Source organism: Anopheles merus, chromosome 3L (genome assembly GCF_017562075.2).
Source record: "Anopheles merus strain MAF chromosome 3L, AmerM5.1, whole genome shotgun sequence".
In the NCBI taxonomy this organism is placed as follows: Eukaryota; Metazoa; Arthropoda; class Insecta; order Diptera; family Culicidae; genus Anopheles; species Anopheles merus.
This window is the reverse complement of record NC_054085.1, coordinates 11446367-11464400: the sequence shown is the minus strand read 5'-3', so window position 1 is coordinate 11464400 and position 18034 is coordinate 11446367. Positions and strand designations below refer to the sequence as shown.

The 18034-nt window shown below is 43.1% G+C and overlaps 1 protein-coding gene across 1 annotated transcript in view; it reads left to right on the top strand.

The window, feature by feature from the left end:
• LOC121598501 overlaps positions 1 to 18034 on the top strand; it is a 112048-nt gene that overhangs the window by 79445 nt on the left and 14569 nt on the right. Inside the window, exon 4 of the mRNA XM_041925441.1 lies at positions 12881 to 13006. Coding sequence (XP_041781375.1) covers positions 12881 to 13006 — 126 coding nt within the window. The remainder of the gene's footprint in view (positions 1 to 12880; positions 13007 to 18034) is intronic.

Below are 18034 nucleotides of genomic sequence, written 5' to 3'. Positions count from 1 at the left end.
TTTTATGGTTATGTAACATATGCGCAGCAGGAATGTTTGTGCGAGTTTGTTTTGCGAAAAAGCAACAGCAATCGTCCTTGGGTGTCTTGCTCTGTGATAAACTTGCCCACTCCTCCACTTCGGATGTTTCCTAGGGACTTGAAGGAGTTGCAGGGAGTGATAGCGCGAGGGCTCCACTCGACCCCTGCCATAAGTGTGCAGGACAGGACCACTTACCTTTAGCAAAACAGAACAGGGGAAGGTTCACCTGACACAGAAAAAAAGGGCCGATAGATCGAAAACTCAAACGCGTAAAACATGAAGAAGCCGAAAAAATAACAAGATACAAAAATGCCAGAGGTTCTTGTCGGTGCTTTTCCACCAAACTTCACTCCCAATGTCCAACCAGGACAGTGGAAGTGGAGGTGGAGGCGGGCAAAACAGATTGTTTATCTGCGGTGAAAGGAAAGTTTGCTCATAAAATTGTTTATGTTTCGAATGTCTTCACATCCACACTGAGACAACGCTGAAGCACGAGCTACAACGGGTTGCTTGTCTTCCTCTCTCTGTTACGAGGGAAACCTCGGTAATGGTCACATAAAGATGGTAAAAAAATGACTCACTAAAGGCCCTTGAAAAGGACGTTAGCCTGCTGAACTCGATGGGGCTCGGGAAGGCTCCAGGAGAGCGAGCCAAGGGGGTAGAAATAGTTTCAGTCTGCCAAAAAAGGGACACCGGCACAAGTGATAGAGTAAACATAGTGGCCCACCCAGGAAAAAATAGCACCAAATCTAACACGCAAACAAATGGTCCCGCTGGTGATCCCGGTGAGGTTTTTGGCAAGCGAAAACATACCTTTGCAAAACGTACCGGCAACAACGTAGATAGGTGTGGTTGGAGGTAGCTTATGAATTTAACTTTTTTTTTTCTTCTACTTCCCGACTCCTGGCCACATGGGGTTTGAGGTTAGGATTGCGCATATAGAGGTTCGCTCGGACCAAGCAACCAACCCAAACGGGTTGGGTGTCTATCTTGGAGCTCATTTTTTTGTTGTTGTTCCGTCCCTCCGTTCTCACACTGACCGACATCTGAGTGAAATATTGATTTTTAATATTGTGTTTTTGCCTTTTTTTCGCCTCATTTCAGGTTGGTATCATTCCCCGATCGAACGAGCAAGGCTTCCTGTTCCCTGGAAGCCCTCTGGAAACGTGTTCAACATTTTCAGCAAAGAGTCATCGCCGAGAAGATTTTGATGCCGATGCCCTTCATTAGCACTGATTGCGCTGTTCGACGCTGGTCGATTGAACCGAGGCGGCGATGAATCATTAGTTTCAATTTGTCAGCAAAATTGCTCTATTTGCCGACCAGACCATTTCCAATGACCAAACAAAAGGACCGCAAATCCTCCTACCAGACAACCTCATGATGCAGCGTCAACCTTCTAACCTCACGCGAAACCCCCAACGACGGTGCAAATCGTTCGAAAATTTAATATTTATGATCCAGAGCTCTAGAAGAAGAGGCGAAGCTGGGACCCGGCAACCGAGAACCTGATCCTAATTGATGCTAACTGAACCGCAGCTGTCAAAACATCTCATCATTATGCTGCCCGGTACCATCTCCGCTAACCAACCAAATCACCTTTATTGACATTTACGTCTCGCTGGACTTTATGTGCCTTGTTTTCCGTGTGTTTTTTCCTCCCTTCTCAATGCCCTATCCATCTTGTCACGAGGTTTCGGCACCATCCGCAGGATATAAAGTTTCACTTCGTACACATCTTAATTTATCACACCCAACGGTTTACGCTAGGCAGCATCACAAAAGTGTCCTTTTCCATTTCCTTGATTGAGAGGACGAATTATGCACGATAAAGGGGGCGGAGGAAGCTGCTGGGAGCTGGGAGTTGACTAAATGAAACCGAATCCTTCCTCCTGCTTCTAGGAGGGAAGGAGTGCATGGAACGAATGAAGGTGTTTGTTTCCTTTTTTTTGCTCCTCATTCTGCCATTTTTGGAGCTGGAGCAGGTCTTGACATGGAGACTTTTTGCCGTGACAATGGGAAGGATATGCGTACACCGTATTGTGATGTCTTTTTTGCTGTTCCTGCTGCTGATCCACACCTTCGGGCATCCACAGCCCGGGTCGGAACACGGTCTATTGTTTTTTTTTTCGCTTGCCTGGAAGGTTGCTGAAGAAGGGCCTGAGGTTCATGAATATTTGACGAATCGTGGAAAGTGCATACGCGCCGCCGACACGCCGTTTTCGCCGTGCGAGCTGGAAATTTGATGAGGCGCCGAGTTATTCGAACCTTTCAGTAGACACCGTGGAGGTGGAATGTCGACTCTGAAGGGTTGCAGGTGTTGGATGTCATTTATTTTTCCACACGCTAAAGTGCACTGACTTTGAGCGCATTTGAGGAATTGCTCCGTTTTTGTGTTTCTTCATTTCTTTGCATCTTCGTTCGTCACTTAACGGCAACGGTGCTTTCCACAAGCGGAAGGCACTCGGTTATCGATCCGTCTCGCAAGTGTGGCGTTGGAGCTGTCGGAGTAGAATTATGCAGTGCGTCTCGGCAGAGCAAATGGAGCTCATATGCATGAGACTGCGGCTGGGATTTACGTGATTCTATGAATACGAAATGTTAGTTTGGGTACAGCTTCATCAAAGTGGTTTGCCGGCACAAGATGTCCAAGTCTACAGCAGCATTATGATATTCGTTTACTTCCTTTTTTTCATTTTTCCTTCACAAATGTATGATATAGGCCTCATATTCCAAGCTCTGGGCTAAAGCCAATCTCCCCAGACGGGATAAGACGGGCCAAACCCCGTGGCGGGAGGCAAATATATGTTTCCAGTGGTTTAGAAAAGGGGATCAGATTATTTCGGCTGCTTATTACGACTTCCGGTCTACAAATCTGCCGAAAGTTTGGACCATATCACTGCGTCAACAGATAAGCCGTCCAATAAATCTTATCGGGATTTTTTCCCCTTGGAAGGAGAAGTTCGAGAGTTTGAGAAGCAAGAAGGAAGGAAAAAAAACTTCAAACGTTGAAGGGAATGATGGTACAAATCCTTCTCGGATTATAATCATGTACGAACCGGTCATACTCTTAGAGCCCCACGGATAAGAGACGCGTTGCAAGCACGCGTGTGGTGGGAGTGTGTGTCTACGTTTTGTCGATACCATTACCGGGCTTGTTCTTTCATAGCTTTTGGTCCTCCAATGTATCTTTGCAGCTGGTTGGAAAGGTAATCAAAAACGTGCAAACCTTGTGAGGTGAGGGGGAGAAATATTTCGGTACATGATAGGCTCATGAAACATTCCATTTCGGAGCTTTTTTTTCTGCTCTCGTCAACCATGTTTAGCTGGCGTTGCGTTTGATCCGCAATACGCTCATAACGCAACGTGGATGTGTGGACATCGTTGTTAGGATCCATCGTCCACCAGCGGGGAGTCTCTTGCCTTATTTCCGTTCCGACAACAACTTGAGGACCGTTTAAGGATCAACGGAAAAACTCCACTCGGGGAGATTTCGCATATGTGGAGAAGAAACTGATGAAGGAAACCCATACGTGTTTCAAGAGGTAGGGGAATATCATCTTGGAACGAACTGTCATAACCAAAAAATGTGTGAATATGCTTGCGATGCTGCCAATGGTATGACAGTGGCGATGCTGGTGCGAGCCGTCCAAAGCTGTTAAGCGACTTCAATAAATAGTTACGACTGTAGTTGGCCGGAAATGAGATGTAGTTTGGGGCGGGTGGGAGTTTTGTAGGTACCAGTCGCTCGTTTGGACCAGAGCCAACGGACGTTCTGCTCCAATATTTGCTTCAAGCCGTCCTTGAAGTTATCTCCCTGGCCTAGTCATATCTCTGTGTGGTATTCTTTCTCTGGCACATTGGTGGACAAATGTTAAATATGTCGGGAACGGTGTCCAGAGCTATACGTGTGGCTACAGAATGGCTACAGAGCCAAAAACAGAGCAAGCGAGCCCTGATGACACAGAAAATTATGATTATTATTGAATCATTCTCGCTCTCTCCCGCAAAACAGTCCCCACTCTCCCAACTCCTGCTAACCCGCTGGGAGATTGGATAGTAAATCCTTTTTTTTGCCGGGGCCAGTGTTTATGTTGATTCGATTTGGTCTGCCTTTCTCTCCTTCTGCGTTCTTAGCGCTGGTGGATGGAGTTGGTAGTTTGGGGAGACAATATCTTTAGCCAGCAGACCAGCAGTCCAGCATGCAGGACAGTGTCTGTGCGCCAGTTAGAAGGGTGTGGCAAGGATTTATGTAAATAGAAGCAGCAAAAGATTTACCATACTTATTGGTTAGGCTCGGCCGTGGATAAAAACACTGCCGCCGCCTGCGTTGTTGGCGATAATCGAGGTGATAAGAATGGCGTCACGGTGTCTGCTTTTGTGGTTTGGTGCGCGTCTTTGCGTACGAAAGTTTTTCTTTCCCCTTTATTATCCCCCGTTTATTCAGCAACAACTAGTGTGCGTCTAGAGCAACTGGAGCAGTTGGATGTAACCGGAAAAAGCGCGCCTCTACCTTTTATTTGGCTTGCTTGTGGATTTGGAGTTTTCTGTGGCTTTTCCTGGTGGGGAGATAGAGAGAGTGGGATACATTAAGCATAATTTATCGCTTTCGGTCAGTGGTTGCGGGAGGCGGGGCTGCTTCCACAGCAAAGCACTCACGACGGTTGACTTCCTCCTCGAAACACCGGTGTGGTGTTGTGGGTGTGGTGAAAAGTTGAGTGATTTCAAAAACCGTTTTCCCATCGGCCTCCTTTTATTCGCTCGGTGGAGCAAAGTGAAGAAGCAATTTATGTAATAATAAGAGCAATAACTTGCAGAACCACCGCGTGAAGGGCGTTGGAGATTTATCTGGTTTCTTTTGCGGGTGAGGAGGGGCGTGGAAATGGGAACAAAAACACCACCCAGGGAGGGTGAAGGTGGGAAACGGTTCCTGTTCTTTATTACGCCTGTGACAACCAGGTAGCTAGGACCGCCCAAGGAGTGAGGAAATTATGATCGTTGTGCCACTCTGCCCGTGACAACGATTGTTGTTTGTGTGCGAGAATAATGATGCGCCATTTTTCAACACATTGATTTTGGCGTGCGCACAAAACACGCTTCTTACACGCTCCCGGCTCGGTGTCATAAGCAATGTATACATTTTTTATTCGGCAACTTTGCACCAAACCAGATGGGGTGTGCGCGCCGGAACAGCCTTGGAGAAAGTGGAAAGTGGCAACACCCGGTGGTTGTCTAGTCTAGTTGCTACGGCTTTTGTGTAGCATTTAGAGCAAGAAATTATTTCTCGGTGAGTGTTGTAACGATGTAACGGTATTGAAAAAAAGAAAATGTGATAAATCGAAACAGAACACGCAAAAAAAGAAACCGCCCGTACAAACAGGAAGATCATGTTTGCAGAAATCACGACTTCGTTTCCACGCCAGGATTTACCGTCGTTACGTGACGGGGTTTGCTGAAGCGTACGAAGTACGTGAAATGTCTGCAGTTTCTTTATCGGGTAAACGGTAGCTTCAGGCAAATTCGATTTTTGTGAAATTTATTAAAGGTGTGCCGCCAAATGGTTTCCGGATTGCAACAAGGAACATTGAATATCTGAAGAATATAATATTTCAGATCGATTCCTTATCCCATTGCAGAATGATTTATAAGTGCAGAAAAAGAGCGACTCGATTCTAGGTACAGATTCAAATATGACTTGATAGGAGTTAATTTGAATTTGAGAGCTAACTACGATTTTCCATTCATTTTTAAGCCACGTCCTTATGAAAACGTATTGGATTTAGCTAATTGATCTTTTTGTAGACTTGTTTTTCATATTCATACTGTGATGACTTAGTTAGTAGAAACTAGATAAAAATTGATACAGATAGTTGAAAAATATAACGCTATACAAAACTGTTTGTACTAACTTACTTACTAACTTATCCGGCGCTACGACCGCTTTGCGGTCTTGGCCTGCCTCAGGAGTGTCCGAAACCGCTCACGGTCTCGTGCCTTCGACTTCGCGTCAAAACTGTTTGTAGAATCCAAAAATCTTAGCTACTTTTGCCCGAATATTAAGTCATCATTTAAAGGTTTATATTTTCTTGGTGTTACATCTTGAATATATCTGAACAAATATTATTCAGATCAACAATAGTTGGAAATTAGCTCACAATTCCACAATATTCTGAGTTAGAATTGTCAAAGTTTGCAATTGGAGCGAAACTACTCCATAACTAGGGTCTTCTCGATTATGATGCTAGGATCTTCTTGGTGTTAAGACGAAATCAGCTCCCAGCTTTACTTCATTCACTCTAATATGGATATTTTGGTCCATAGGAGATATGAATCTCTCGACTTTTATGAGATCTTATATTGGATTCCTCGATTCCATAAGCTGTAATATAACGTCTGGAGATTAAAGAAGCTCCAATTACGCAGAATTTAAAACTGATTGTGTTTTTCTTGAACTCCACAACAAGGTTAATCCACTCTGTAACATCGCCTAGTTACAATGTGTACCCCATCAATATACACATGTCCACAACACCCACTCTGTTCATCTCTACCGCTTTCTTTTGTTCCAATAACCAATGTTATTGAGATGCCATTATTCACATTTTATATAACAAGCGCCACAATTACTTGAAACCACGACTCGCCCACTACTAAACGTACGTGTTCGACACGGACACGGTGCAACAAAGCAATGTTTACAGCGTCAAACAATAATCACCCAATAGCAGGGGGGAGAGTGTTGATGACATTCAGGCACACGTTCCACAGACACCTCGGGCTGGTAACGACAACGGTCACCGTGCACCGTGCTATTGATAGAAGCAGCAGCACATACACCGACATTCCCACGATAAAATAACCATTTGTCCCGGGTCCCGGAGACTCCCGGAGGTTCCGCGCGCACGTCCACATCGGTGCGACTACCTGGCGGTGGACAATAAAAGTTAACCCATTCGAACCCTCTCTCACGCACGCACCAACCAACTTGTAAGAAATAAAACTCACCGCAAAACGCCATTACCACACAGTGGATGAGCTCCAACTCGGAGGATTCGGGGAGCTTGCATAGAGCGGGAGAGCGAACAAGTGTCTGGTAACGTGCGCTTAGCACGACGCTCTTGGACGCCGGAGATGACCGCAGGCGGGCCGCCCCGTTATCGTTGGGACAAATATGTTAATGACTGTCAGTGCGTTAAATTGATCGTCTATAAAAGTCTATTTTAATGAATTTTTACTGTCGACCCAGGGGATGTAGCAAGCGTGTGTAGCTATTGCTGTTTTACACCTTACACCGGCAGCACAGCATCCGGATTTTCAGATGAAATAGTACGAAATTCGAAGCCATCAGGATGAGGATAACAACCTTTACCTCTCTATTGGGAAGGGAAGTGAATTAAATTTTATATCCCACTATTAATCTCGGTACTCTTGGGATCATGTGGTACTGGCGCTCGCTATATCTGGGAGGGTTTTTTTATTCTTTCCTTTCCATTATTTCCACTAATGGATAAGTAATTGAATGTTGCATATTGCGAGCAACACGTTGCCCACTGATTGGGTGTAAAATGCAAATTTTGACTGCCAGATTTCGACGGCCAGATGGTAATTAAAGTAGAACCACCGTTTCGCAGTGCGGAGTTCGTCGCTTGCGCACTGATTACAGTACAGCTAATGCGGGAACGGTGGTACATTGTCTGCAAGCAGCGGTCGTTTGCCGTTTGCTACTGACAGCTTCTCACACTCACGCACAGTTACAAATGGTGCGTAATAACGCTTCCCAAAACCCGTGTAAATGGAATCAATTTCGGGAAAACGTATATTGCAATTCCCGCGAACAAGTAGATCGATGAGTGGCCGTTAGTGTAGTTCACCCGGGTGTGGGAATGTTGCGAGGTTCCAAGGAAATGGCACCCATTTGTTGCTTGCGGTGGCATATACACGAGAGTAGTATGACGGCGGGAAAGCACAAGGAGCAGTGATTGTAGTGCCTTTCGGCACTTCTATTTTGGGAATGGCGTTGGGGAATCTAATCAGTGTACACCTTTACCAGGAGAAAAAAAAACGACTGAATACATGTGGTCGGAGGATACATTGTGTGCAATCCGTCACCACCTCTTTGCAGTCGGCTTCCTGCTTCGCTTGGTAGAATAGTGTGAATAAGCTCCATCTGGTTTCCTTCTTTTCTGTTTCGGAAGGACGGAAAGAATGCGAACAATTTGTAATGTTACATGCAAGGAGCCGTACATGCAACATTCACGCGAAGAGAAAGCCATGCATATTAGATGTTATAAATATAAAATGTAAATAGTGTGTTCAATAAATAAAACCCCTATTTACATACCCCCTCACGTCTGCGTTGGGACGGACATCGAGGCGATAGTGACGGTATCTCCAACGTGCTGAAGGATGCTTTATGGGGGCGAATCTGTAGCAAATACTTGTGATCGGGAGCATTTTCACTACCATTCAAATGAGATGCCATAAATCTTCACCGCTTCTTCCTTGATCTAGAGCGGGCGCGATGTGCACCACGGTGGTGGTAGAAGATCAACGCTTCCGGGCCAGCAACGGATACAGAGAATCCTTTCTCCCTGTTGTGTGCTGATGAAACGAGCAATTTCCTGCCGGAGTCAGAGTACAGAGCCGTGGAATCGTATCCTAGCGAACCTTCTGTCTTTTACCGTCACAACGGATTGCGATTGTTACAAGGTTCTCCAGTGCCTGTACGTGAAGGGGGTATAGAATGAAATAGAAAGTGTCTTTCCAAGAGTCGCGTGTAGTACCGTGTCACTGTTTCCCCTTGAGGGATGTGTAGATCCGCGCCAAACGACAACTATGGCCATTAAGCCGATCACAGCGAGCAGCGTACGAGACGACAGAGCTGGCTAGCACTTCAGAGGACCTAGAAAAGGTCCCAGAAAAAATAGAAGATATTGGAATCATCTCCCGCCATGCCAGCCGTACCTTTGATTTATAGCCGGAAATTGATTTGATTTGCTTCTTCCTACGACGGCTTTTTCGGAGCAAATCCGTCCGAATGTTTCGAGAAGAAGACGCGCGCGTCTCGTATGTGTGTGTGTGTGTGGGGAACCAAATTTTTCGCCAAAATCTTTAGCGAAGATGGTACACGCCGGGTGGATTTTTTCCTCCCTTCGCTGAACATTTGCCCTTGCGTGCACCTTACGCCCATCCCCATTTAGGCTACCGTAATTTGTCGAATTTATGCGCACTGGTGAAAGGGGTGGCGAAACAAATTGTGTGGTACCTGTTCCTATTGAATTTGCACCCCACCGTGGGTGTGTGCCTGCCTGCCTGTTGGATTGGATTTTGTTTTTTTTTTGGCTTGCTTACTTGCTTCGTTCTAGGGAAGGAAAGGGTGTGATGTGATTCGGGAGTTGCCTTTGGCGGTAAGTGAAATCTATGTCCGTTCGTTCGGTGGGACCTGTTATTCGTCGTGTAAAGGTGTGAATATTTTTATTTAAACATTTCTTTTCCACTACCTTTTGCATACCTGTACTACACACCCCATCCACAACGACAACAAAAAAGATACAATTTATCAGTGTTAGGTATGAAAATTTAATGTGCAAAAAGGCGCGCACTGGGAGCTGATTGTATTGTGATTGTACGAAGCTGGAGGCTCATAGATCAGCTCCACATCAGGCTGGAAGGTTGGAATAAATCACACAAACTGCTTCCGAGACAAACGTTACATTTCTCAAGGGTTTGTTTTGGTTTATGTGTTGTTTTGTTTTGTTTGTAGCATACAGTTGGATGAGACAAATTGGCACGACCCTTTCCTTTTGATGCATCAGCTCTTGCGTATATCCAGAAATGGTTTATTTCAGTTAAAATGGCAAGAAAGAGTTCTTTATTTTGTTGTTATAATAATAAATATTTGTAACACAGATGTGAAAATTATCGTTTTTACGCCATAACTACAGGGTTTTCCAAGTCAGTTTCGAATGTAAACATTGTTATTCACCGCGTGCAAAATGTAATTCCACATCACTCTGACATTTCATTCTCATAATATAATTTTTAATTTTGCAGTATGATTTTCAACACGACTCAAGCTCGATTAAGTTTGACAGTTCTTTGTTATGTGTTGAAAATCATGTGTTGAAACTGAAATTTTATTTTGAAGCAAATACGCCATTTGAAAGCTGTTGAAAAACATCTTGGATGTGATGAATAGTTATGTGAACATTCGAATGTGACTTTGAAAATCCTGTATATTTCAAGAATAGTACATTTAAAAAAAAGCAAATTTCTCCAAAATTTGACTTCAAACTCCATTTTCTATTACCCTTCTGATGAAGAAGCTTTAATGAAATGTGTCGAAATTGTTAATTACATTAACAAATAAAGTTTACGAAGCTCAAAATGAAGTCACGTTGACGAACATTTGTCTAGAATGATCAGACACTCATTTAGTTATAAAATCATGTTGCAATGATTATTGCACAATTTTACTGTTTTAGTGCCATTAAATGAAACAAATTGCTTCAATATTTACTTTCAAATTGAAATGAATTATTCATGGGAATTATTGATCTATGGGACTAAATAACATTTAAACAATCTCTCTTGTAACAATTATATTGTAACCCTCACATACTTACTGTGGCTTTTGAGCTTAATTAAGTTTGGCGTAGAATCGGTTTCAGCCTGCCTGATGCCCGATGCTTCAATCACCTAATGTCCCACCGAAAATGACATCCAAAACCATTAAAAATAAGCTCCACCAAAAAATGAAAAGGCTCGCTTGCTTGCGTTTGCGTCTTTTTTTTTTGACGATAATTATCGCATCGTCGTAATTTATCGCACGCGCGGGTCATAAAATGCAGCCATCATCAAAAGCAACAAATACAGAGCGTAATTGAAATTGATACGAAATCATTTGGAATGAATTATTCTTTCAATAAGCTACCCCCTTTAACAAATGACCAGGCCGGTTCGTGTTTGTTTGCTTGGTTTTTTTTCGGCGGGAGGGAGTCATTTCCCCTCAAAGAGGAAAAACAACGCACGTGGACTATCCTGCCTGTTCTGTCACTACCCCCCCCCCCCCTCTCTCTCTCTCGGAAAGCCACAAGAAGTCCTCCGAGTCTGTCGAAAAAACAGGACATGAACGGAAATGAAAACCAAACATTATGATACGGAGGCCGCTGATGAACGTTCCTCGTTCGGCTTTTCACTATTCCGAGTCATCCCTGGAAGCATCCCACACAAAAGGGGGTAGCTGGTGTGGTTGGTGTGCATTGTTTGCAATGATTACGGCTTAATAAATTTCACTTCATTGGGATGGGTTCTTCCACCCCCACAGCGGTGAACGGCCACGGCAACGAGCTGAACCCCGTGTTCAACGCCGCTGTACGTATTTAAGGTTAATGCGACCGTAAATCATGAATATGAATAATATGCATTGATGGGATGGGGCGGAAAAAGGGTTACTGCTGGACTGAGAGTGTGTGTGTGTGTGTGTGCATTACAGCCACTGCTGGTTGCTGGCCGGCACCAGCAGTCACTTCCGGCCACGGTTCAGTGTGTACCGAGTGTAAAACGAGGAACAGGGTTTGATTTTTGCTCCCCAAAGGGTGTGCTGATGCACTATGCGCTCTGGAATAGTGCGCATAGTAATATATTCTATTAATATGGAATATATTAATATTTTTTTTATTATTTCATCCAAATGATATACAAGAATTAATGCAATGTATAAGGTGTTCAATATACTCCAACAGCAGTAATTTATGTTTCAATTAATACAGCACAAAAATTAGTACATAAAACGATAGGCATGTCCTGAAGTTCTCGGAAAAATAATGTAAATAATTAAACGTTTTACGACCACATTTTTGACCACATTCCCGTGTCGTTGGGGCTGAGAGGCATTATCCCTAGCCCTGCCCAAGTCCATAAATAAAGGGGTTGATTTTGAAGTGGATGTGCATGTGCATGCGTGTAGGGTTGGATGTGTGTATATTTAAACAAAACGCACCGACGCAAACACTTGTCGATACGTCGTCGTCGAAACTCGAAGGGAACGCACAACAGTCCGCATGTGTGTGTGCGTGGGGTATTAATCGTCGTATCATTACCACCTACGTTCGCTAGAACAAACAGGGGTTCCCGGCTCGTTTACGTTTAGATGGGTTTTGCAACAAGGACAAACGGCCTGGGGAGGTGAACACACTCGATCCCACCCACAATGTGTGGTCACGGAGCAAAATTGAATTTAACATAAACGTTGAACGAAGGAATCCCTCCATTCGCAACTTTCCCAATCAACGGCAAACGCTTCGGAAGGCGTATCGGAAATCTGTCCCGTCCGTGCCGGGATGCCACGGATTTAAGCGCCAAGGTAGCTGTCGTGTGCTGCTGGTACGGATATGAATTATGTAACGAAAACAATAGAATTTGAAAATTTATGCACATCTGAAGGAGGTCCGAAATAAACGAAATTCCAAAACCGGGGTGACAAACTTAAAAAAGAGGGAAGGGCGTTATAGCGTGGTGCGTCATATCTCCAGAGTAGGAGCGAGGAGTAAGAGTATGTGCTAAAGCCGTGGAATTTCCACCGACAACGGTTACAATATGGAAATTGTTGTAACCGGGAAATGGAAATCGTTTGCTTGGTACTTCAAAAGATGCATATACAAAGTAACCCATCTGCTAGAGGGAAAGGCACTTGTGGTGTTGGCAAGGATGCCTGGCTTTGGAGGGACCAGTTTGGCGAGGGAGTCTATAAAACATTTTGCAAGAGTACTGTGTAGTGCTGGAGATGGTAGTTTAGTGTTTACGTTGTTGAAGCTTAACCACTGACCAGTTTTTTGTTGCTTTGTTTTTGTACTTTCAGATATCCGTCTGTGATGACTACAGCTTACCGATTGACTTTGTAAAGAAACGACCGTCCAGTTTTGATCCCTGCCTCGTACAGCATATACCAACCAATTGGGCCTCCCCAAGTCCACAATCAGAACACGTAAGTACACGCTGAAATACTTAAAGGGGCTCCTGGAGAGCCAAAAGTAGTTCAAATTTTTTATGTGTTATGTGCATTGAAAACTGCAATCGTTTACTTCTTAGGCACTAAATTATGAAGCAAGAAGTGTCTCAATATGAGGACATTGGCACGTCGCGTCTATTGATTTTAGGCTGCCAAGATTGATACACTTTACACTTGATACAACTGATCAGTAGCATCACTCTAAATTGCAGACTATACACGATTGATTGAATTTTCGAAAACTTCTATCATTTTAGAAATTAAACCTTCTGAGATTTTCTTTTTTACCTATTATTCTAACTGAAATAGAATTGGATATTGGATATTGCAAAGGAAAATTGAAATGATATTTAATGTTCTCCTTTTCTTTCAATTTTACGATCTTTTTATGTTGATGCCTATCCCTTACTTTTGCACACTTTTTCGAGAAGTCAGATTGTTGGGCAACAACTTTTGTTAATCTTTAAGTGTATGGTTCAATTGCCTGCCTCTACTCATCTGTTTTAGACGAAACTGTGATGTTTTGGAGATTTTATCAGTAAACTTTTAAGTTTTTTTAGTGTATGGCAATTGATTTAATATGGCTAAAGTGAGAACTGCGCACTTAAGAGTCCTAGGTTTTTATCGGTATGATCTACGCTGTACTGAGCTGTTTGTAATCTGTTGTGTTATGAAGATCTTCATGTTCTAGAGCCACTATAGTGAAGATGGAATGCCTGGATCAACTTCTAGGTACTTTAGTACAAACACTTAGTATGCCCCATCATCAGGCTACTATCAGATTACTAACATTAATACAGTAGTTATGGGGTAAACTAGCAATTCCTTCCGTCGCATGCAAAACACTGGAAAAACGCGCTCTCTTAACCAATTGAAACAACCCCTTAACTGATGACGTTTAGCAGCAGCATTCTTGTGGAAAATCAAATCATGCAACTCGTGTTCGTTGGTTGGGAAGGTGAACAACCACTTGGAAAAGACACACCATTTAATCAACAACACTCCACATTTTACCGTTGGTCGCATTTTGAAGAAGTCTGCACGCCCCGATTACTACTTTTACCGATGCCTGGCGTACTACAAGAGCATGCGATGATCATCAAGCAGCGTACTCTCTCTTTCGAGCACCGAAGACTGTGCACTGCAAAATCGCCCCGTGGTGCAAATAATTACTTTTTAAATGGACAAAAAATTGAACTACCATAATTTAATTGAATTAGAATTTAATTAAAACGCAAATAAATTACTTTCCCAAGTCTGGGGAGCATTCGTGGCTGTTTGTTATTGTTATGTGCCGCCCGTGTTACGTTGAATGTTTGGTGAGTGTGTGTGTCCTAGCGGGTGAAAGCATATGGACTGGAATACACCTGGAGCAATGGAGAACGAAGCTGGGGATTCAAGTGCGTTTCTAGCTGCGTTTCGACCATTGCCGGGATTCATCTTGGAGTGTGAAGCGAAACCAACGCTTCGCCTCCCTGCGGTGAGCTAGGATGCAATACGAAATGGATGAAGGTGATTGTAAACAAATTATGAACCTGATGCTGGGCAAGCTTGGTTCTGCCGGGGGTGTTGGAATGTCGATTGTTGCCGGTGCGAACGGTGCGATGGGTTGATGAATTATTAAACGGCAAGTGATACGAAATGTATGCAAGTGGGGAGAGATTGAAAAGAAGAGTCGAGGAGAGTTTTGTTGTAATGAATTCTTTGTAGGGAATTCTTTAAAAGTCCTTAAAGTACAAGATTTGTTGTACATTGTTCCAGCTTAACTATTCCCTTAAATTTATGACACTTTTTTAATCCTTACTGTCATTTTACTCATTTCAGTGTCATATTACAGCTTTACGCTGAAGAAACACTGTTTGACAAGTCGACACATAATCGCTCGAGTGGCTTAAATTGTTTCGAAAGCAATGAACGAGCAATAAGGACAGGGCTCACGTCTCGTCCAGATTAAACGCGATTTTACCTTCTTCCGTTCGCTCATCGCGGTTGAAGAAATTAAAGCATAATTGGATGTCAAGGTAGATTTAGCGCCCGTTTCTTTCCTGCTTCCTGAACACGCGGTTTGTGCAGAAGGTCGTGTGACAGCGCGTGGAGCTCAGGATATACCTGGCCCACTGTTGTTAATCGCTTCCGACAGACTCGATTCCATCGTGCAACAGCACTCTATAAACACCTGAACCCTGGGCGACTTCGTACGTACTTCTTTGCTACATTCTACTGAAATTAGCGAAAAAGTTTTGCATTCTTTCATTTTGACGCTCGTGAAAAACTCGAAAGCGAAACTCATTAGACACGGGTATGGGATAATTTTGTGCCACACACCCAGTTATGCTCGCAAAAGTGGCCAGCAAAATCCAACTAATAATCGTAAAAATCAATATTCATTGTATCAGTGCGGGTGTTATAATGTGTAAGAGAGAAGAGAAACAAACGGGAGAAGTGAGGGTCACTTTTGTCGCTACAAAAAGGTGCACTTTATGAGGTTATAAGCTTTACCAGGCTTAGGTTTTGCGGTTTTTTCATCTGCTTTTTCGATTAGCATTTTTAAAGAACAATGCAAAATTCAATAAAGCCGTAGATGGTGATGCGTTGCATCGTTGGATAGTTGATATTGTGCTTTGATTGTATGTTGGATTTGCATTTCAATTAGAAAGTTTTGTAAATAAAGGTCAAACGGTGGATTTTGATAACCGAAAATTGATAAGGATCTGGAGCCTTGTTTCCATGATCTCATTTGGAACTTGGAAACACATTTTGGAATTTTCATGGTCAGTGAATAGAATAATTGTAGAATATCTTTCCTGAAATCGTAAAATAAAGATGTTTTCTTCCCGAAGATAGCGATTTCAGATAGTTTGATTAGTTGAGTATGGGTATTACCACTCTTGGTATTTGCTAATGTTTGTAATTTCTATACATTATATTGAAGTCAACATCAGTTGCATTCAGTTCAGTGTTGATCATAATATCTATTTTAAATATGTAAACTTAACATCAACTCTTAGCAATAGAGTTTCCAGATTAAGGTTCTTTAAAATCATACAGATATCATTTTTAGTCTCAGAAGCACATTCGAAATTAAATCAGAACTATATGTTGACATGGCTTTTAGAACCAAATGGTACAATATCTATACGTATTTCTTAAAACTTAAAGGTATAGATAACTATGATATGACGAACCTGTCAATTTCTTTACTATTTATACTATTGAAGTATCCCTTGCATTGATGAAACAAGTCATTTAAGTGGCAAGGAGCTCAGAACTTACTTACCTTTGATGAAGTGTCTGTGACATCTGCATTACGTTGCCTTAAGCTCATGCCTTAGCCTTAGCCCCATGGAATTACATCGTTGCGTTTATGCAATTCGGGTCTTTAAGGACGTCAATACATGTTGCCTTACAAACTGATCTTGATATCAAACGTCTGTAACTTTCTGCCAAATGGTAAAGCCCCTAATATTCCACAAATATAAATGTAGCTGCACAGCTGCAGAGTCACTTTCTTATGACGCAAATGTGTGCTTCATTTAGCAAATCAATAATTTTGAAAGACAAAACACATGCATGATGGGGCGATGAAGGGCTTAAAATGGCAAGTTTAGCGAACAAGAACACACACACACACAATTAGACAGCCCTTATCACTTGTGCACTTGTGCCGCTGTACGTGCAGACATATCACGGACCTCACAATGTTCTTCATGCAGGAGTGTTTCAGTTTTTTTTTCTGTCGTTGCACTCAACTTTGCTAAATATAGCGACCAGAAGTCGGCAGACCTTGGAGTGTCTTTTGCTCAACGGAACACTGGTGCTGGTGCAGTGAAGTGGTAGGCGTACTTTTTTTTTTCTTTTGTTGCCGATGGTTTTGCTCATACCAGAAATACCCTACCATGTGCACATCCGCTTCACCACCAGGTAATAGGTGTGTGTGTATGTTCGCCCTGTTTGCTTCTACTACTACTAATCTTGCATGCCTACCATATTGAGCTGGTATAGTTTTGCCAAACAATGGCCTCTCCCCTCGAAAACAGTTGTTAGAAAAGTCTGATGGTGGTCTCAACGTTTATTGATGAGAAAGCCCTGAGCGTAGAAAACCGATATAACGATATCCGAGTGGGATTGCGGGTTTGCGAAGTGCGGAATTTTTACTATTACGAACCGACCAACGGGCGCGCAATCAGCCTTCCGCGAATAGGATTCAATCCGGCTGGCAGGGCCTTAAATGACACGATTTGTGCCCAACATTTCCAGCCAAACCCAGAGAGAAGCCGCCAAAAGCAACCGAACAGCAAAAGGTATTTTGCCGTACCGAGTCTGAATGCTTTTCAAAACGGTGCACTTTTTTGTGTTGTTTCTGATAGCAAGAAGCCAGTCGTTCGATTGCCGAGGGAACGCACTCCAACGACAATGCCAAGTTCTGGAGGAGTTAGAGTTTAGTCACAGAGAAGTCATTTTCCCGACATTCTTTTTTTGGCTCGTTGTTGCTACTGACTTCCGCTGGTTGTTGTTATTGGTTTTCGTCTACCATTTTCGGCACTGTTATCGTATCGAAGTATCGCTATAGAGACGACCCCCGGTCGGACGGACGTACGGACGGACACATTGTTGCACATTGTTACCCAAATGGGAGATGAAGCCGACTTCGTAAACCGTTCAATTCCGTAGTCATTTGCTCGGCGGCTCGTGTATTTTGTTGCTGTTGTGTTGGTGGCAAAATTTATAATCGTTCAATATTGAGTTTTAAATATTTTACACACGGTTGGTTTTTGGTGGACCAGCCTGAAGACTACACTCGGCGGAATCCAACCACTCGAGGGGTAGCATTTAGATCGTTACTATGAATTGGATTTTTCCTAGTCTGGCGTTCTGTTGGCGTTCAAATTTGTCCTGCCTGTAGGACGGCAAATCGTTATCGAGATGAGAGTATTTTTCCTCTATTTTTTCAGTTCGTTTCCATTGTCCCTTTTTTGCTATGTTGTCGTACCGACGCGGAATATT